At 47.4% G+C, this 22,338-nt stretch overlaps 2 protein-coding genes across 2 annotated transcripts in view; one reads left to right on the top strand and one right to left on the bottom strand.

Moving 5' to 3' along the window:
- LOC142572653 (uncharacterized) overlaps positions 1–22,338 on the bottom strand; it is a 338,433-nt gene that overhangs the window by 210,773 nt on the left and 105,322 nt on the right. The gene's annotated exons all lie outside the window — the stretch shown is intronic.
- LOC142573341 (uncharacterized) overlaps positions 1–22,338 on the top strand; it is a 56,930-nt gene that overhangs the window by 13,834 nt on the left and 20,758 nt on the right. Inside the window, exons 7-16 of the mRNA XM_075682998.1 lie at positions 291–438; positions 746–906; positions 3,520–3,724; positions 4,495–4,717; positions 6,521–6,687; positions 11,852–12,049; positions 15,962–16,164; positions 18,178–18,364; positions 19,757–19,888; positions 20,380–20,504. Coding sequence (XP_075539113.1) covers positions 291–438; positions 746–906; positions 3,520–3,724; positions 4,495–4,717; positions 6,521–6,687; positions 11,852–12,049; positions 15,962–16,164; positions 18,178–18,364; positions 19,757–19,888; positions 20,380–20,504 — 1,749 coding nt within the window. The remainder of the gene's footprint in view (positions 1–290; positions 439–745; positions 907–3,519; positions 3,725–4,494; positions 4,718–6,520; positions 6,688–11,851; positions 12,050–15,961; positions 16,165–18,177; positions 18,365–19,756; positions 19,889–20,379; positions 20,505–22,338) is intronic.

Here is a 22,338-nt window from a genome sequence, read left to right as displayed (position 1 = left end):
CAACAAATTCAAGTCATCTTGACGAGGCATTCGTGCCTTCATCTACGTTGGATGACTACTCCTTCGTCCACGTTGAATAGACCTTTTTATTAGAGGACGCAGGCGGCTTGCTTACGCGAGAACTAGGGGGCCAAGGTACTGCGCATGCGCAGATCCAGACGTGTGGGACTGCGCATGCGCAGTACCGTGGCCCCTGGTACTTTCGTACGCAAGCCGCTTGCGTCCCCAAATCTAAAGCTCCCTACTTAGTATACATCTGTGAGCGACTGACTCTGTGCAACGTTGTCCAGATACCGGTTGTCGCCGACCTCCCAGTGGGACGCAACCTTCAAGACCACCCAAGTATCCCCCTGGGCGTCCCCATTAGGACGGACGTCCTAGCTGGTATCGCACCGTTTAGCCTGGAAGACATTGCGCAATATGCACGAAACCGAACAGGTGAGAGAGCTGCAAAAGCACCGCTGAGCTCGCATCTGTTTCATTACGACTGTTTCAGTACAGCGACTGACATTATGTATCGTGTGTGCGCGCATGCGTTAACCTCGCCTCCGCTGCCTGATTCTATATTGTTTCACATGCGCAAGCATCGCGGGCCTATGGAACGCGGCAGTGTGCCAATGGCGCGTGACGAATGATGCAGGCGACGGGGCCGAACACAGAAATGAATTCTTCCGCCAGGTTACTGCCGTCGTATACGCCAACTCTCTCTCTCTCTCTCTCTCTCTCTCTCTCTCTCTACCGACAGGGACAATTTCCATACCGGCAGGTATGGAGTTTCTACAGTTCCTGGTCACCGACTACGCCGCAGATCCCGATATTCCCGATGTAGAGGTAGCCACCATATCAACTTCCCCCGCCAGCGAGACGCTGAAGGCATTCATGACGCAATTGGGCCTGCTGCCAGAGGTAAGTTACACATTACAAGAACAACGAATAAAAGACAGCACTGCCGAAATACGCCACCCGAGAAGAATTTCAGTTTTAATCGCATATTAACTAAGTGATTCATGGTTATTCCAGGCGATATTCAAGGGGTCCCAGCTCGTAGATTCATGGAATCTTTAGTTGAGAATTTATGAGAGAAAACCGTAAGCCATTAAGCAGATTCCTATGAATTCCCCAAAATGTACCTCAACATTTCACACACATACACTTATTTGCACATTGACGCTTCCAATGCTAACGCGATGAAAATTCCGCCTAAAGCACAAGCATTTTGATACTCGAGCCCGATACATCCCATCACTATGCCCCAGCGTCCCCTCATATACTATCACACGACATCAGGCAAATCTCGGCTCACAATGCATCATGGCTCCGCACAGCCGTCCTGCGGCACCCAAGTTCTACGACGTGTCACTTTATTCTGCTTTATTCCTTCGCTGAAATGCTTCCAGCAATATTTCGAAATTAAATAAATCGTGCTCACTTTGAGCCACTACCAGAGCTGTGGAAAAAGTAACAGTTCAGAAAAAAATTTACGCACTCTTGCTACACGAGCAGTGCTGCTGACATTTAGTAAATAACATATGCTTTGAGATTTCGGACTGGGAGTTTTACCGGATGAGTAGGAGGCGTAAACTTGAGCAGCCGGAGCGGAGCAGCCACTTGGTGGCGCAGAGATTAACCATACAAACACAGAGCTAATATTGCAGCAACCAAGTGTATTATTTTCCTTTACTGGTCTAAATTTTCGCAGAGGCGTAATTGTGTCACGATTCGCCGCTGCCGAAAATTTACATCAGCAGTGAAGTAGAATATACATGGTTGATGCAATGTTAGCACTGTGTTTCTGTGGTTCAACTCCGCTCCACGAGGTTGCAGCACGTGTCAGGCCGCTCAAGTTTACGCCTCCCTCATCCGGTAAAACGACCAGTGCGCCCGCGTTTACCCGAACGCCAGACAAGTTAGACCACTCTTTTAACGACAGCAGCTTTATTATTTCCGCTAGTGCTTGCACAAACTTTTCTTAAGCTGCTGAAATTTTCACCCCGGTATCTTGTTTCGTTACCCCGCAGCAAACGCTTAAACTGCAGAAACGTATGCATTGGAGCTGTACGATTCATGACTTCAGCATTTCCTGCTTAAAAAGTTTAAATATTGAGCATCCCGACTGTACGGTCGCACGTCGAAGACCAAAGACAACCAGACAAAGTAGCTTGGAGTAAAACCTTTACAGCCGACGACGCAGAGAACAATGTAAACTAAACGAAATCGACACCTTCACCTTGCATTACACAAGACTATTTATTCAACTTAATTTTTCATGCATAAGTAGAAGCGTCATAGAGAGTACCGACAACTGTGTTGGTTCCTCAATGATGGCAACATGTATACAAAGACAAAAAAATAGTCGCCCTTGTTCTGCGCGAGGCTTAACATGTCAGCCACTGAGTGCTCAAGTTAACGTTGCACTGTTTTGTAATATACCACGCCAACTCATACTGCATATCCAGCTCTTCTCTGAGCTCTTCACTAGACGTTATGCAGGCGCGCTGTTCGGGTTAAACTGGATGTGGCCTTCACTTAACGTTACATAAACACTTTTAGCCGAGCAGATGGCTCCTATCAGCGATCACCGTGCATCACAACCGCAAACAACAGCACCCCTGCCGCGCGTTTACCCTCAGAACTAAGCCGAGCCCTCGGCCTGCATTCATTAGGTGCCATTCACATCGACGACACGTGACAGGCGAGGCGAAAAGTTGCGTAAACAACATGGGCCGACTCCTTCCGGCGCTGTTATTTTTCTTTCTTTCTTTCTTTGACCGTTGGCGCCCGCATCACCTCCCGAGTAGCGCAGAGAACCAGCTGTGCACACGCATGCCCTAGCTACATAAAGCGCGTTACCCCGCTAATCATAAACACCGCTGTCAATAAACAGCAGTACTTATGGCGGTCCGAGAACACCTTCGCGAGTTCAATGCCCCGCGGTAACGGCCGCATTCACACAGAAACAGAATGCGAAAGTTGCCGCGCAGCTCAAATCTCGATGCAATTTTTTTTTTTTTTAATTTGGGAGGTCGCTTAAGCTTTGCCTTTAGGAGTGGAACGGGATAGCGTTCAAAGACCACTTACTGCTTTTCATGCTTCCCGGCAAGTGCAGTTTATGTAACCGTAACGTTTACCGGGAAACGCTGGCTGCGAACGCTATGCACGACGGCGAGTTTTCTGGTAGAAACATGGCCGTTTGCGTGAGTCGATCTCCTGGTATTGTTTCGCACTTTTAATATTTCAGGCCGAAAAGAGCTAACATAAAGGACATGCACTGTCGGTGTTTTTTTTTTTTTCATTACTTTGTTCGTAGGCTCCTCTTCTCAATATCCCGAGGGATAACATTGTAAAGAATGAAAGACAAGATATGAGCAACTTTGGTGGTACAAAAGTGGCTGGGTATGCCTGGTTAGAAATATCGCGTTAAACATATAATACAAGTACATTGTGGTTAACCTTGCCTACTCGGCGTTTGCTGCTAGCGTCCTCGCGTCTCGTTCTCGCGCGCTGTCTTTTTATTTGCAGGCTTTTGACAGCTACATCGGGCCCGTCGACGGGCAACCCGGCTTTCGAGCAATAACAATCCTCAACCGACCACGGTCCCGGGGCTCCATCACGCTTCGTTCCACGGATCCCTACGAGCACCCAAACATCGACCCGCGCATTTTGGAGCACCCAGACGACGTTAGGGCGGTCGCTCAAGGCACGTACACTTCGTCCGCAGCTCATAGTACATACGGTATCACACGGCACGTGGTAAATTATACACAGCATATGAGCAGCAATGAAAAGAGAATGGAGAGTAAGAGAATTGCCCTATTTTCAAATGCGTTTCTTGTCCGAGCCATCCACGGGCGGTGACGCGGTCCGTGTCGGCAACTGCTAGAGAGTTTCAGGTTAGGGAACGCAAGCCGTTTGCGTCCCCTTATAGATCATAGCATGCAGCGGAGGCCAGTTTGCAGTTTAGGAGGTGGTAGCCTTCTGCTAGCAATCCTATACGAGTCCGTACTGAGTGGTAGACATCTGCTTCCGTCACTGGAATGGGACAGTATATCGACATGGTGAGTTCAGTGGAAAGCACAGCCAGTTCCAAGTAGAAGTGACAGCCAGCGCCAGAGTAATCCGGCCCGAATCCTCCTAACCACAACTTCCTTCGCCCTGGCATGGTGGCGGTGGAGGGGGAAGACACACATGAGACACATATGAGAGCGCGTGTGTCCTGCCGCAGGGAGTATTTACGGGCGCGGACTTAGCTAAGAAGTCTCGAGCGCTTCCCACCATCCGGAATGCGTGTCTTCGCACTGGCGCGTTGACCCGAGAATCTCGAATCTGTCGTGAAACACAGTCCAACGCGAGAAACATAAGCAGACAGACGTTTCGCAACTCGTTTTGCATCCCCATTTTACGACAAATTTTAACGACACGAATATAAAAAAAAAAAGCCAAATGCTTCCTTCACACCATTCGGGCTCCATATACGGTGCGCTCGCTCGCCCGCAGGTGCAACGATATTCATCGACAAGATACTGAGCACGGACGCCATGAAAAGCATCGGCGCAAAGCTCTGGGACTTGACATTCCCGCCGTGCGCCGACGCGGGGCCCCGCTGGAGTCAGCAGTACGTCGAGTGCCTGTTCCGGCACACCGCAATGCCCATCTGGCACCCGTGCTGCACCGTGGCCATGGGCTCGCACTCCGAGGCAGTGTTGGACGAACGCCTACGGTAGGCACATGCATGGATCCTTTTCCTTGCATATATAGGCGCTAACCCCGCGCTCCTAATACAGCTATCGTTACTGGAGAGCTTTAGGTTAGGGGACGCAAGCAGCTTGCGTACGCGAGAACTAGGGGCCGACGGTACTGCGCATATGCAGACCCAGGCGTAAGGGTCTGCGCATGCGCAGTACCGTGGCCCCTAGTTCTTTGCGTACATAAGCCACTTGCGTCCCCTAATCCAAAGCTCTCCACTAATGCGCCGCAAGCATGGGGACATTCGCACCATACTCGTGGTCTGTATGGTCCTCGCCGCCGTCCCTGCTCGAGAAACCAGCACCGCAGCAGACAGGCTAGAACAGCGTTTCAATATGGTGCTGGCCGTAAAGCTACAGCCAAAAAGACGGAGTGGGCCGGTTAAAAAAATCTCCACTTTCTTCACGCCTGAATGATGAAAGCTACGGGGCATTCTCGCTCATGGATCTAATGTTAAGGCTTTGTTCACAATATATTACAGGCGCGCACGTGCCATTCCGAACCGCATACAAATTACTGAACTGTAGAACGAATTAAAGACCGGCTTAGAGTTCTTCTAATGGAAAACGGGAAGTGGCCCATTCGGCACTATTCGGGACAGTTCAGAAACCTAATTAAATAAATTCTGGTGCAACAGCACGATATCATTATGAAGCACGCCAGAATGAGAGACTCCGGAATAATTTCGACAAACTGGGGTTCTTTAGCATGCACCTAGTGCACGGTACACGAGCGTTTATCTTATCTTTATTTATTTTTTCGCACTTTACCTTTAGTGAAATCCCACCGCCGCATTCGGGATTTGATCTTGCGATCTCTTGCTTATAGCAACGCAACGTCTAAGCCACTATATAAGCAACCACGGCGAGTGCGTTCAGAAACTTAGACGGCAGTCATGATCGAACCGTAGCTAAATATGACACGCGCTTCTGAGTGCATGTCAGCGTAATATGGGGCCATAAGTGGGACCTTTCTTTATTTTGGGGGGGGGGGGGGGGGGATATAAAACAGTTATGCAAGACGCGGTAGATATTTCACCCGGGTAGTAGCGGTCTTCTATAGTTTCAAAACTAGATTCTGGGATATTACGTGCTAAAACAACCACGTGAATATGCGCCACGCCGTAATGAATGACTCTGGATTAATTACTACCACCTGGGGGGTCTTTAACGTGCACCCAGTGCACGGTACACTTGAGTTGTTTTTTTTTTTTTTGCACTTCAGTTTTTTTTTTTTTTTTTTTTTTGCATCGAAATACGGCCGCCGTGGCCGGGATTTGATCCCGCGCGCTGTGGTTTAGCAGCGCAATGCCAAAGCCACCACGCGACCACCGCGGGTAAGGCGTTCTCTAGTAGAATAACTGTGAGAAGGTGTGTACGTGAGTAGATGAGCCTATACCACAAGGTTCACTACTCCAAGCGAGGGATAAATGCGCGCTCTAGGAAAACACGAAAAACAGTACTCAATAATACGAAAGCATCGACATTTTCCGTTAAAAACACCAGGGTAGTAACCTCCTTTCACTACGTTCGCGCTGCACCCTGCAATATGTGTATACTTTACAGCTGTTTATCGTTTATATTTTTCAGTATATTCATTTATTTCACTATTTATGTTCATATTCCTTGCAATCATTCTGTCACTCACAGCGGTGCCTTATATCATTAAGAGTAAACGTTAATGGTGCAACGCAAGTGTTTCCAGCTTTTCCACTTGATCGCTCCGTTAACCCCCGCCGTACGTCGGGCACGCCGATGCGCTAACGCTTTGCGTGCAGCGTCCGAGGCAACGTGACGGGCTTGCGAGTGGCCGACGCCTCAGTGATGCCCGACATCGTAAGCGGCCACACAAACGCGCCAAGCATGATGATCGGCAGCAAGGCGGCCGCCATGATCATCGAGGACAACGAAGAACGCCATTCGAAGAAGCGGCGCAGGAGGACGCGTCAAGAATACCGCGAGAATAACGCACACTGGGTACTTAAGGGAAAATAAATCCCATTGAAGAATCATTATCGGTGTCCTCATGCTTATTGAAAAAAAAAACACTATTACCATCGCTCCACTGCAAAACGCGATCGCCCCCGGTCTCAGGCTCCGTATTCTACAATCATTCTCTGCTTGCACTGAACCGGCAACGCCATGACGCATCTGATAATATTCTCTCGATTAGTAAAGTGTTCATCTTTACCTGCCAGCGAAAGCATCGTATGCATCTCTGTGTCACGTGCCATCTTCCCTGCCTCTTCCTACTGCTTATCATAAGCCGTGCTGCACTTACTGATACCTGCATCAATTGAAGTATACTGTGTGTGCGCGTGTGTGCGTGTGTGTGTGTGTATATGTGTGTTTATACCACACCACACCAGCTGGATTACTCGAAGCGGCGGACATTACTTGCCCTAGAGAACAAAATACACAACGACTAATTAACGCAGGTTAACTAATTACTTTTTCAATAATCTACTTTAAAGCACGTATTGCAATCTATACGAATTGTAGCAGGTGAGTTTGCAAGGTATATCCACTTGAAACGACTTCTAAGGTTCGCACAGGTTCCGAGATATACGCCGTGAAACTTGCTGTAAAAGTCCACTAATGTTCCACATACTTGTCTTACCAAGCCTGTTTTATGCATTGAAGCACAGAAGTAACTGGAATATCCATGTGGTCGCACACACTGGGAATGAATATCTCCAAACTGGTGTCATCCTGAAAATTCTTTCTAAATGGACACGCATTGCGAACTCACCAACTACAATTCGTGGATTGCAATATGTGCCGTACAGTAACTGCTTTAACAGCTAATCAGTGAACCTTTGTTAATTAGTCAATTATGCATTTAGATTTCCCGTCCCCGTAATACCCACCACACTGAGCAATCCATCTCAATGACTACAATTATGCTATATGCCGCAGGCGATCTACTTTTAATTCTGTATGGCCTAAAAAAACAGTATGTCCAGCAGCCACTCTGACAATGCATTTTGAAGACTTTCAAAACATGCGGCGCTTACGTTCTGTAGCGTTTCTTCAGGTATGTAACGTATAGACAGAATTCATTCGAGTTGGGGTGCTAGTTCTATAACATTGTGTACACACACTGTGAGAGACACGCCCCGCCAGGTATTTTAGACAATTGATCTCTGTGAGGCGGCGTTCACTCCGCTGGTGCATAACGAATAAATGTAGATGCGTAAGACTAAAGCTGGAGCTTTCTTGCGAGTATACCACGGTATTCAGTGCAACCTGACGTCAGCAACATCGTTTCCGGCATCGGCGCATTCTAATTATTTGCGCGCTGCAGCAGGAGCATGACAGGCAATCCTGACCGCTGCAAATCTAAAATGTTTCAGCCATTACGGAAATTATTTGGCTCATTTGTACCGCACACATTTCGCTAAACAAATGGAGTAGTCGAGACGGTCCTTGAATCACGTCGAGTAGCCGAGACGGTGCTTGGAAATTGGAGGGGTTCTTGAGGAGACAGATATTTCAGATTCACCATGCGCTGTGGAGTCGTGATCGCTCTGAATAACGCCGCACCTGGCGTCGTTGTAATGCGCTTAGTTCCCGGCCCCTTGAAGCATGGATTGCTGCACGCGGCGGGAACTCGGCTTAAGTGAAGCTCCGGCAAAGTCTCGAACATCATTAGGAGCAACGTAAAACAAAACATTATTGATCTGAACCGCGAACCCGCCATTCACCATCTCGGGTCCCAAGCTGCAACAATAGACTCTCGAAGTGCACCACAGAGCATTACAAGCGTGCTACGATTTCTTGCAACGGAAGAAACGTTTTTTTTTTCATGCGTTTTTCTAAATGACCTATAGCTTGGAATCGTTCAACCTCGCAAGGGACTTACCTGAGTGAGGGCGCACGCGGTCTTTTTTTGTTTTTGTTTTTTCGCACAGCGCTAGAGTCGAACTGCGATGGTGGACAACCGGGTGAAGCAAAATTCTTACCTGCACAAAAGACGAATGAAAATGCAATTAGCAATGCGTTCACTACGACCTGTTGGCACATGACTTTAGACAAAATAGCACGAAGGCATGAAAAAAAATTCTGCGATTATTCTTCCTTTCTTTTAGTCTCCGGACTATGTCGTAATTCATTCCTATACTTCAGCCGTATACAGGGACCTCAAAAAATATTTGTCACCGCAAGTCAAGTGGCGTCATAAACGATCATTAGCTCGGCATTTTGGACAAGAAAGAGTGCTCGATTTTATAGTGAAGCTTGCACCTTGCCTTCTGGTAACGAAAACATACATTATAGTTCGTCATTCAGCACTATACTTCCCGCGCTGCGCACGACAACCATTCATTCACAAGTAAGCCTAAAGCGCCAGTAAATAGCACAATGTGATCAAAACGTGGAAGCAAAGCGACGGCTCATAATTGTATCGATGAAAGTTACTCTTAATCGTGAAATTCCACGCATCCCTCCATCCCTGCATTTAAAGTAGCAGGAAAGTTTTTCGAGGTTATACGGAGTGATAATTTTTAAGTTTTATGGAATTTTTTTAAGAATCGTCTGTGGCAGGTAGCATAATTCTTGTCCTTGAGCGGGATTATTCGAAGAAGCGGACATTACTAGCACAGGAAATAGAAACACACGTTCAACCAATTAACAAGCATTCACTAACAATCTTGCTGAGTAATTACTTTGCGGCACATATTGCAATTTACGGATTGCAGCCGGCGAGCTTTCAAGACGTATTCTCTTCAAATGAATGTCTAAGATGACACCAATTTCGAGATAGTATTTCCCAAAGTATGCAACGAAACACATGGGCGTTCCAGATACCTCTGCGCTTCAGTGGATAAAATAGCGTTTTCTTAAGAAAGCAAGCGGAACAACAGTGCCTTTTTACGGCAAGTTTGATGGCGCATATCTCACTGGCGTCATGGTGGAAATTTATTCCAAGTGGATACGCCTTGCAAGCTCGCCGGCTACAATTCGTAAACTGCAATATGTATCGTAAAGCAAATAATTCAAAATATAATTAGTGAATTTTTGTTAATTAGTTGAATGTGTGTTTCGGATTTATCGTGCAAGCAATTTACGCCTCTCTGAATAATCCAGCTCACGGTTTAGAATTATGTTATCTGCAACATGTAATTTTTTTTAATACCATAAAACTTAAAGATGATCACCCTGTATGTGGTCATTCCTATGGCCCACCCAGTGAACAAGAGTAGTGACCGCTACAAGCACAGCTACACTTGTTCCTGGACGACCTGCGGAACTTCAAACACCTACACGTCATAAACTTATCCCACCTCGTCGCTGTAGTCTACGACTGCAGTACACACCATAGCGGGCGCAGAAAGCTACGATTAGGGAGGCCCACTCGAAGCACTGACCCAATACGTTCAGGATCGATGCCGTATGCTGCAAAGACAGTTAGTTATTCGTTGTAAATGCGGAAATCGGGACATTGGAAAGAACCTTCAGCAAGTACTGTATACTTGGGGACGCAAGATTGGAGGCCGCTTCAAGACATCCGCCGACGAAAAAAAAAAAGAAACAAGACACGATTGCCCGTAAGACAATTTACTTTAAATGAAGACGTTCATGCACAAGAGTGCGGGAACAAATGCTTTTTAATGCTGTTGAAAAATTCCCGCTGCAAAGCGCCGGCTGCTCGTTTAAGCATTAGCCCGAGCGGGTTCTGTCTAACGAGCTACGAATTTGGCGCGCTAATCGGAGGGCAGAGAGGTGAATCAGAAGTATGCCCGGTTGGCGACTTTTTGCACTGGAGAAGCTGGGTGGAAGGTACACAAAGTAAAGTGAGAAACATACAAAATGCGTGCACCACTCCCGCGTGCGAGTCTCCACATCACAGGCCGCAGAGCCCGGTATATATACTTCAGGCAGCGCATCATCGCTCTATTCGTTTTCTGCGTACAAGTCTACCATCCAAGCGACCAAGAGTATCGCAGAGGTGGGTGCTCCGCTCGCCGTGTGAAAAAAAAAAAAAAAGAACATTGACGCGAACTGTGTACGATGGAAATTCATCGTAACCGCAAGAGAGCGGAAGCGGCAATGCCGTTCTTTGCTCTCAGTAATGAGGAGCTTGTTGGTGAAGGTGACACTCAGCAAGCATGCAGCAATAACTGACAAACGTGTAGTCCCACATGGGGCAGTCGAAGTCGAAAGAGAGCGTTTGTGGGGGTAATCAAGCGTCGGTAACACGTAATAACCCCCTCTGCCCTTGCTTGGTGCAATCAGCAAGTGGGATAACTTGCAGCGCAGTTCTTGTCAGCGGGTATCAAACCGGCATCTTACCCGGCTCACCTCCCTGCCTTTCCCATCCCGTTTATCTCTCTCCGTTTATCTCTCAACGGGATGGGCACACGCTGGCCTTTGTCAGTGGAATACGCAGACTTGTCGGTACTATCGTTGCCGATGAGTCCAAATTTATTATGTGTTTATTACCTTGAGCGTGGCGACGAATTGTTTCTCAGTTTCCAGGTGCAAGTGACGCCCATAATTCACATACATAAGGCTGCTTTTGAGTTGGACGATACAGCCCATCAATTGGGTGACTGCTACGCAATGCGATAGAAACCATATCGAACAGCCGCGCATTACGATCCCTTTAAATCTGTGGGGTGTGAGATTTTGAATTAAATGGAGGCAGGAATGACCACATCACCGGTAGTGCTGGTAGCTGTGTCAGGGACATTTCTGCGAAAGTGCAAGCTGTTATATTAGGTCTCGTTCAGCCGACATAGTCATTCGCTTCAGGCATAACTCAGGTCGCCCTCTCTGCCTTACCCGCTTTCCGTATTTCCTCGTGTTTCTTTTCTTCACTTCCTTTTCTTCTTTTTTTTTGGCTTCGCTATGCCGAGTTAAGAGGAAAACGGCAATTAGGCAGCTTTTAAACACGACTTTATATTTACACTTTTCGTCGTTGGGTGAGACTACGGAACAGCTGCACGGCACGCGCCAGATTTCCCGTGTAATGACCTCGCCATATGCTTCCTGCCCCTTCTCCTCTCCCTCTTTATCATCTCGGCGAGAGGCAAAGCATAAGCGATGACGAGAGCTAGTGAGCCGGTGCCTCACAAACCATTTAGTTCAATTTTTTTTTCCCTCAGGTAAGCACGTCAAGAAAATGAGCGGCGACTTCGATGCCATCAGCTGCGCACTGTGGGGTCGCGGTGCTCCGCCACAGAACGCGGTGGGCCTGCTGTTGGCCCTCGTGAACTTGGTCGTGCATGTGCCCTTCACCGACCTGCCCGTACTCCGGGAATACGAGCTGGGGCAGTTGCGAGAGCAGTACGACTACGTAATCGGTAAGAGACCGAGCCGCACTGTTTGAAGACGGCGCGAAAAGAGCAGTGTTTTTCGAAGGAACGGTACGCGGACCCCAAAGGAGTGAGTAGTCGTGAAAGCTTGAATGAACCCGCAGGTACCGCTCTAGAGACATAACGTCGTCAAACATGGTCTATTTTGAGCGAGAAGTTCGCATGTCTAGTTATTAACGCTTTTGGAACCATCCATCATATGTCCGAACTCCTGTTATCCGCAATGATATCGAGCAAATCGGAAAAGAAAGATATTACGAAGGAACTCATCTGCCGACGGACTGTCGACGGTAACGCGCTTAGCAGTCGAGCAATGTAGCGACACCGTATTCCTCAAGTCCGGTATAGTGAACACGTATAGTGCTTATTTTTATGCATTGGTTGATCTTGCTTGCGCGACATACTCCGATATCGTGCCACCTTGCTATAGCACTCGGTTGCCAAGGTCGCCCATGAGCATAGCGGTACGACGACAACTGTATGACGCGGACGCAGTGAGGAATATGAAAGGACGTCGATGGAACGATAACGGCATGACGACAATGAGGTGTTGGTATTTAAATGATGATGATGGTACAACGACGAACGCGTGACGACGATGACAACAGGACAATGAGATTACGAGTGTACGAGGACGGCGGCGTGACGACGATAGTAGGACGACAAGGTTACGAAGCTGGAATAAGGTCAAATGACGACGATGGCACGACGACGACCGCATGACCATGACAGTATGAAAACGGCAGCATAATCATTATTGAATGGCGACAGGATGATTACTATAGTAGGACGAACAAGGAATCAAATCAATGGGTCACCGAAGGCGGTATGACGACGACGGATTACGACAATGAAAATGAGGTTGCTGAAGTGATTGCGCAGGTGAAACGACAGCGTGATGACGACGGCTTTATGTCAATGGTATGACGACGATGGCGTGACGACGAAGGCATGACGAGAGTCCGATGACCAACTCAGAATGATGACAATGGAGCGACCATGACGGCATCACAGTGGTGGTATGACAATGAACGCACAACGACTGTACGACGACGATGGCGCGACGATGACGGCACGACGGGAGCTGGCTGATAAAGCTGGAAATACGAGAATGGAAATACGACTGCGTCACGACCACGAGCACATACATAGTGGCCTAAGCTGTCAGAGAATTTAGGCCACCGCGCCCGAGTAGAAGGCGGCATGACGAGAGTGAGATCACGAAGTTGGAATGACAACGACTGAACTCGCACGACAGCAGCACGACGGCGGTGTGACAAAGGAAGCATGACGGCTGTATAACGACGATGGCGTGACGGCGATGGCATGGCGGCATCCGGATGTCAAAGCTGGAATTACGAAGATGCAATGACTACGATAGCATCGCGACCACGAGCACGTGCCTAGTTGCCCAAGCTGGTAGGTATGTTGGATATCTAGGACAGACGGACGGACGGATGGCTCAAAACGTCTGAAGGCAAAGAATGCTAATCGAATTAAAACGCAGTCGATGCCCAATCATACTTCCGACTTCGAATAACTTTAGTTTCAACTGGGGACATCAGCCTTGTCCTTGATCATAAAACGTAAACTCTGGAACATTCGGAATAACCGCTGACAGCAGGAACTGGAGGCACTTGACGCATGAAGTCTTTATCTTAACAGCTGCTCATTTAGCACGATTTAGGTTGTCATAGCTGTAATTTCACGTCTCTTTTGCGCAAATGAAACATTTTAGTAGACATCTCTGCGGGTCAACGGGACCGCAGCAGCTGAATGTTTGAAAACCACCGCTTAAGGCGAGCGACCCTTGTACCAGTGATGAGCACACGGCAAGGCCCACTACTGACGCCGTGCCGAAGCGATGGAAGGCAAAAATCTCTTTTAGCAATTCGGACAAATTGCCAGAAACAAACCCTCCACTCGTATTTATGATCGACGTACCACAGTACACAAGTATTATGAAACATGGTTTTACGGCACAATTCTAGACGAGACACAGCGAGATCCTGTGCTTGTCCTGTTATCTCGCTGTGACCCGACCAAAATTTCACCGTAATATCTTGTTTCATAATACTCGTAAGCAAATGCCCAACTTATTGCTTGGAATGCTGTTCAGTTTTTACCATGACTTCTGTATTGAACAACATTATGACTACGACAGTGTTTAGCACTCCTGGCTCGCAGCGAAAAAATACGACGTTTCAGAGCGGTGCCTAAGATATATTCAGTGAGCACATCCATTACACCAGTTTCAGGTGTAGGTTTAAATGCACACCATTACCGGTCTGAAGGGTAGAAAAAAAGGGGGAGGGGGTGCCTAGCACTAAGATGAGCAGAGAGAGGCAGAAAGACCTTTCCGAGAAACACAGACCGGTCTACCGGAAGGAAGCGCGTGTATGGCCTGCTTCCCGAAATTGGTATCAATCAGCGACAAATAACAGTGATGCCACGAAGAACCTGTGGAGACATAACAAGGTGTGGCCTTAACGTTTCCATCGGCTTTAAATGTTTCAATGGCAAAATGTTCACTTCAAGATACATATGCAACATCACAAAATTTTGGCATCACAAGCTACAGTACTCGCGCGCAAAAAGCACTGCGCACTTTTCAGCGAGGAGCGCCTCTTATACGACGAAGTTAAGCTGCACTTCCCGATCAGAAGAAGCGACAAATTCGCCACCGCGAATTGTTCCCAAAGGTGACGAACCACACAGAGTATCGTCGAGCTTGCAGCGAATGTGGGGCGAGAAAACTAAAAATCAAATCGCTTTAAGTTGCATGTGAGAAAATCGCGTTAGACTCGCAGTTACGGTTTATCTGAACGTACAAACTTAAACATTACTCTCTAACTTTCACGGTTATGTTCCCTCTCTCTTACCTCTCTCTCGCTTCACCCCTATATCCCCTTCCCTCAGTGGAGGGTCGCAAACCGGACGTCCGTCTGCTTAACCTCCCTGCACTTCCTGTCTTCTCTTTCTCACTCTCTCTCTGCTTAATGTCCACATTACGCGCTAAGTAGAAACGGCACCGCAGATGCTTGGACCGCACGCAGACAGTTCTTCCTCATTCAGAACTATACCGGCAACGCATCACAAGGCTCGACTGCAGCCCCACCCCTATGAGCTGCTGGAAGTGCCGAGGCAGTGAGAAAGAGAGAGAGAAATAAAAAAAGCAGGCTCGGATGTTAACCAGTCGGGAGTCCGGCTGGCTACCTAAAGCTGGGGGAATAGAGAAGGGGAATGGAAAGAAGGGAGGGACAGAACTAGAGAGAGTAGAGGAGAAAGAGAGGCATGCACGGACAGCGCTACGGAGGCAAAGGCGCTCGCACGAGCCAGAAAGCGCAAAAGTGCCCTCACTGCCTTCTGAGCCGATGATCGGTGGGGACGGTGCCTTAGTATTATCTATTCACTTAGAGGACGACCATCTAGTTTCATGAATGCGTTGGCCATCGATCACCTTTGTGCTTCAAATTGAGGACAGAACACACAATGCGCGTACGTTGCAGCACACATACCAAAACTAAAAGAAAGTACCCCAAACACACAAAATACAGAACTTTTGAAGCTAGACTCTAGTGTTACAGACCTAATTTCTACAAACAGGGCCGAGCGCTAGCGGAAAAAGCCGAGAATGTTATTGTTTCACGGACGCCCGCGCGTAAAACGACAGCAAGCAGAAAACGAGTATTGTCGCTTTTTTTTCTTCTTCTTCCAGCGAAATCAAGAATGCTCAAAGAAGCTACGCACCCTTCCTGCGCAATCCGGCGCGCACCGTCATCGAGAGCCGTTACTACGCTATAATGAACGCTGTTTAGAAAACATGGCAGCGCGAAAGAAAGCCATGTGACGCGTCCAATCCACGGATGACAAGGAGAACGCTCCCTCTTTCGAACGCAGTGGGCGGTGGATCAGCTGGCTGCGTGGTCGCGAACCGGCTGTCAGCGGATCGCAACGTCACGGTGCTGCTCCTGGAAGCCGGAGGATTGGAGACAGCTAGCCGACAGATACCGGCCACCGCATCCTCCAATGTCGGAGGGCACGACGACTGGGCCTACTGGACCGTCCCGCAGAAGAACGCAGCGCTTTCTTTCCGGGAACAGGTCCGCAAACGCCACGACGAGTGCGACCCGCTCGAGTTTACCACTACATTATTATAACAGTGTCGATCCAGTCCTGACAGACGTATTTCAGCCATTTCAGGTTCGAGGTTTAGGAAGAGGGTCAAGTTAAACTGTGTCTAGGACGACTGTGTGTGTGTGCGTGTGTATGTATGCGTGCCTGCAAACATCACAGGCTAACGCAAGAGTCACGGCAGGGCATAGATGCTTTTACTGGCAACGCAGCACAATATCAGACATGTTTTTTTGCCCGCAAGTTAAAACACCCACAAAAGAAAGGAAAATAAGGACAACACGGGCGGCCGCCTGTGTTGTCTTTATGTTCCTTCCTTTAGTGTGCGTTTTAACTTGCGGCAAAAAAAAAAAACATGTCTTTTAGCAAGCACCCTAGGCCAAGAAGCAGTTCTGTTGCAAAAATATCAGAGCGCAGCTGTATGAGACTGGGGAGCGCGGAGCGTGCTACAGAGTGCTACGTTCTATATAGGCACAGCTCTTAAGCAAGCCAGTCGACCGCGATGAATTGTTAAGGTATGTCGCCTGACAGGCTTTAAAAGACTCGTCCAAAAAAACGATAAAGCCACATCCTATCAAGTTCGTTTTGCATTATACTTCTCTTCTTATATCGCTAGAACAAAGCTTAATTTTTTTTCTTGCAACAAAGCAAGAAAAAAATATTTCAATATCTTCTTACAGAAAGAAATCAAACAAAAATATAATTGCAACTCTTTGTACTTATTTTGTTTGCTAAGGTAATTAGCAGTATCGACATGAGTGCACAGCGCAGAAGACAAGGGCAGGCGAAAGGTCATGACGCAGGCGGTGTCTTCAACTATAAGCTTTATTTACGAAACCGCCAGAAATATGCGCTTTAGGCATGAACAAAAAAATGAAACTAAAACTTTTGCATGACCTCACACTTATGATCCTTCACCGCATCACAGCCAGATACTTAATTTCGTTTTTCGTAAGAGAAGTAGACGGCATGCCGATGCAAAGCTCACCCAGCCTGTGAGCCTTCATGAGCTCACAGGTAAGCTGTTGTCGGTGTTTGGAAATTACGGCATATTTACCAAATTCAGGCACGCAACCGCAGTCTCTGCAGTGAATGCCACGATGACCATGAACAGCAGTGAGACCATTGTAAAAAATTATCTAGTTTCATGTTTCTTCAGTTTAAAGCCTTATGTACAGCTAACAGAAACGACTTATTTTTTGTCTGTGAAGCATGCAGGGTGTGCGCCCACAGCGTGCCAACTCGAGTCCTCGGCGACCTCCGCTCCCGTTACTTCTTTTCCTTAGCGCACTATATACCCTAGCATCCTTGAATTCTAGATGGTAACCGCAAGCCTACAACGAGCTGCAGTGAGCTGGCAAATGAACTCCGCCAACTGACGAAAGCGACATATGCGACTTGCTCTCTTATACAGCCAATAATTAAAACACAGACATATCTGACCAATGTACACTCGGCCGCATGTCAACTCGGTTCTATAAAGCACGCAGGTTACTTATGGCACAAGTTACCTGTGTCTATTTGTGGGCTGTGGTATGGCGTGTTCTTGTCTCGTTGTACTAGAAACTCATTAAACCCGCATAATGCCACTATTAAACTGAAGCCTTTGGCATAAGTTAGCTTATGGACAGTAAATTCTCAATATGGAAAACGCCACGCGAAGAAACGGAAGGCAACGCACTCCAAGGGCGATACAATCGTTCTGCTTTCTTTTTTCTGTAAGGTATTTAAACCAGTTATTTGTAAATCACGTGACCAAGAAGAAAATGTATAGGCACATATCTCCCAATATACCTCCTGAAGCTCGTGTTTTGGGGACGCTTTTAAGTTTTTATATAGTGTTCAGATTCCGCTTCAACATTAACGAAGTTTTGAGGGGCGTTGAAAACTGCAACTCAGGTTGGACCCGGATTGAACCCGCTCCACAATTCGTGCCCTTTTCACAAGAACGCCTTGTTCTTTTTTTTTTCTTTCGTGAACAGCGACTCTGCTTACCCAGCGGCAAAGTACTCGGCGGCACCAGCGTGATAAACTTAATGATGTACGTACGAGGACACCCGTACGATTACGACCGGTGGTCCCGAGAGTACGGAGCCAAGGGGTGGGCGTACGACGACGTGTTGCCCTACTTCAAGGACATCGAGGATTATCGCGCGGGAACGCCGGACGGTGAGTACCTCTGAATATAGGCACCTTACGACTCCAGAATAGCGATGCTGGAATGACAAGTTGTCGTAGTTAATTTTTGTAACCCAATGCATAGCAACACACTGTCATTGTAGCGCAATGGAAGCCCGCGCAAAGAAGAGAGAGAGAGATTTTATCGACAGAGAATAGCAAGGAAAGGCTGCATACAGATAACGCCATGGACGAGCTGACGCTATATCGCGTTCTTGTTTGGATTAGTTTCAACTGTGCAATTTTGGCAATAACTCAAATGTCCACTTGCTGCTTTTGGCATCACGTAAGCGTAACGGCGCTCCGTACACCTCAGCGGGGATGTCTCCGCGAAGCTCGCGGAAGCGAGGCACATATGCTGTAGGGATTAGGGCCCGGAAAGGTGGCATGCCTTTATCTGCTTACATCTTCACGCTTCCCAATTTGACGAACTGGTTGAGTGAGTAAGCGAGTGAGTCGAGAATTTCTCAAGTACTGATAATGCGAGCGGCGTACAATGCAACTTAGGAGCTAGTATTCAACTTCAACTTCAACTTTATTAATTCTTCTAGTACACACTAGAAACGTCCTCCTGGGCTAGAGGCTGCGATAATCAGCTTGACTGTACCCAAGAGGCGTTGTACATGGCAGGGCGATAACAGAGAGTACTTTAAAACATCAAACATGTAACATCAAACATCAAAGAAAAACAATTGTAACATTTTCAAATATAAGCCTATTGACAGGATAATTATCTTAAGATACAGAAAGAACAACATTCAAGGATATTTGATAAAATTAAGAAAAAGAATCATCAAAGGGCACCACACAATTAAAATCATTATACATGAGATATATACGTTTATATGTGAACAAAACACAGCTTCGTTTCCCTGCGAGAAAAATTAGAAGTGTCAGTGTAATTATTAAGGATTTTTGGTAAGTTGTGTTTAATAGATTGTTATTTGCATTCAGTGCGAAAACGTGGTACATACCAAGGATCAGGGTTTCTTAGAGGTACTGGTATATTATGGCGCTGCAAGGCCGCTATGGATGTAAGCCAATTCCTCAATTCTTCTTTTGCAAAATAAAACACATGTAAAACGCGATATTCGTAATAGCGGCCTACCCATATAACTTGGCATTTCTGTGACAAAGATTTTGTCGTCGATAGGGGATTGGTACTGGCAATGTGCCGGAGGAGTGCCTTTTGTAACGTAATTATTTTATTCATGTTTGTTAGTGTTGTGGTCCCCCATACTAAACTACAATAATCCAGAAGTGAAAGATCCAGAAGTGAAAGTCCACCGATATCCCTAGCAGAGCGACATACTTCACCGTGTGTCGATGACATGCATTCATCACAGACTGATTTTCTTTTGTTTTATCTCACCGTGCCGACAGGGTACCACGGCACAGGCGGCGAGGTGCCGGTGGACTACGCTAACACCAGCACTCGACTGGGCCAGCTCCTGCTGGAGGCCTGCAATCAGTCGGGTTTCCCCTACGTCGACTACAACGGCCGCACGCAATCAGGTCACTGCTGAGCTGAAATGCTTTCGCTTCCCCATTCCCTTCACCGCGTGAAGTTGGGTGGACGCGGTCTGGTTAGCCCTCCCTGCTTTTCGTTCTCTCTGTTTCGTGTTTGTGCCAACGCACTCGAAATGTGTAGAGCTGGCTTCGCTGCCTGCAATCATGCGCCAAAAGCACTTCCAAAGTGTCTGCTTTCCGCTCTTTGCAGCACAACTAAAAAACAAAGAAGAAGAAAAAAGAAAATTCTGCTCAGCCCCGAAATTCACACTTACATGTGATTTCCTCTAAAGCTTCACCCTGGCCGATTTTGTGTGTTCCTGTTAACTGTGTGCTAGTGTGTGCCGGGCAGTGGTCTTAATACTCTCTTTTCCACTCGTCTGTTGTGAGCCAAGTTCCTGCTATCCCTTAAAATGTCTAGACTTGCAAGATTGCCAGATAAATCCACGGTTTTAGAAACAAACCAAACAAACAACGTCGCGATTCTCCAAGCCCAGGCTGCTCTCGCCTGCAGACCAACGTGGCGGACGGGGAGCGCGTTAGCGCCAGCAAGGCCTTCATCCAGCCCGTCGTCGGAGGGCGGACAAACCTACACGTGGCACCATTCAGCCAGGTAACGAAGGTAGGTGCGAACAGCCAAATTCCCAGACCGCCGTTTGACAGGATAATAAGAACAACAGTTCATCATCATCATCATCAGCTAGGCTACGCCCACTGCAGGGCAAAGGGCTCTCCCATACTTCTCCAACTACCCAGGATATGTGCTAATTGGGGTCATGTTGTCCCTGCCAACTTCTTAATTTCATCCGCCCACCTAATTTCCTGCAGTCCCCTGCTACGCTTCCCTTCTCTTGGGAGCCAGTCCGTAACCCTTAATGACCATCGGTTATCTTGCCTCCTCATTACATGCTTTGCCCATGCACCCCCCCCCCCATTTCTTTTTCTTGATTTCAACCAAGGTGTCATTAGCTCGCGTTTGTTCCCTCACTCAATGTGCTCTCTTCTTATTCCTTAACGTTACACCCAGTGGCGTAGCTAGGTCGTCTGGCACCCGGGGCCCATAGGTCTTCTGTCACCCCCCCCCCCCCCCGGGTGTAGCCGGCGGAAAGAGGGGTGTCTTCAGACGTATGACGTATATGACATCCCCCCCCCCGCTGGCCCCTTGCACCCGGGGCCCACGGCCCCCCGGCCCCCCCTGTTGCTACGCCACTGGTTACACCCACCATTCTTCTTTCCATAGCTCTTTGTGTCGTCCTCAATTTAAGTAGCACCCTTTTCGTAAATTCACAGTTATTCGACAACAGTCCGTTGAGCCGTATAAGTAAACTAACATCTACAATACACATGAAAGAGAAAGAAAGCCACTCTTTACTTTAACAGGAGGCATGGTATAAGCTATAAGAGACGCCACCACGGCAGACGGCTGGCGACGGCGCCGTCGATCGTCCGCACCAGCTTGCCATGACGTCATGGATTTTGACGGCGTATGCTCAGGTCTAGCTAACCTTTTGTCGGTAACCCCCCCCCCCCCCCCCCCATGGACTGCATTGCATTCTAAAAAGAGCCAGGCTTTTTTACTGAACCAAGGACGTCTTAAATGTCGGAAGACGCTTTCAAATCTGCGACGTCACACTGACGTTTAACGGCCCTGGGGTTTCGGGGCGAAATTCAAGAAAGTAAACTTTTATGTTCATTTTCTTTTTCTTTTCTTTTTTTTGATAACAATCTTATTATCGCGAAATTAGCAAAACTAGAGTTCTGAAAAAAATAATTTATCGGTCGAAAAAAAATTTTGTCTTTCTCTTTAGCGTCCGTTTAATGTATCACCGCATTACAAAGTGTACGCGTAGGGCGGCCTGCTGGGTAACTCGTCAATGTCAACATCTTCCCTAAAGCTTCGTCATCGTTGCTTTCTCTTTTTTTCTCGCGTGCAGTATGCCAAATATTCAAGGCAGCACGTGATTAAAAGATTTCCGCACTTAAAACGCACGGTACAATGTAATTCAGACAGACACAGTGAGAAGCAGCTAAGTTGTATTGCACAGGGAACAGAGGCAGTATACTCGAACACACGAGGGTAATTAAAAATGGAAAAGACATCCTGACATAGCATTTTTATTTCCGAACAGGAAGAAGAATTAGAGATATCTCTTTTCCACATATGCACCCCACATGGCATTGCACTTTTGGTATCGTTCAATCAAGTCAGCAGTTAATTGCACGATAGAGGTAGAGATATAGGACTCTATCTCCCGCTTCCACGTCACTTCAAGTGTACACGTGGAGACGTCGGAAACACCCCCCAGTCTTTGTTTATTCCCGTAAAAAAAAACATGTAATTGCCCCTTTTTTTTGCCCATTGAGGTAAAAAGTTTACACGAAACGCGTCCTTCACATCACTGGCTTTTACGTATAGATAGTTTGAGTTTGCACGTGCACATGCGCCCTTTTTGCCG

This window comes from Dermacentor variabilis, chromosome 2 (assembly GCF_050947875.1).
Source record: "Dermacentor variabilis isolate Ectoservices chromosome 2, ASM5094787v1, whole genome shotgun sequence".
In the NCBI taxonomy this organism is placed as follows: Eukaryota; Metazoa; Arthropoda; class Arachnida; order Ixodida; family Ixodidae; genus Dermacentor; species Dermacentor variabilis.
Note: the sequence above shows the minus strand (reverse complement) of the source record. Positions and strands in the feature narration are given on the sequence as shown.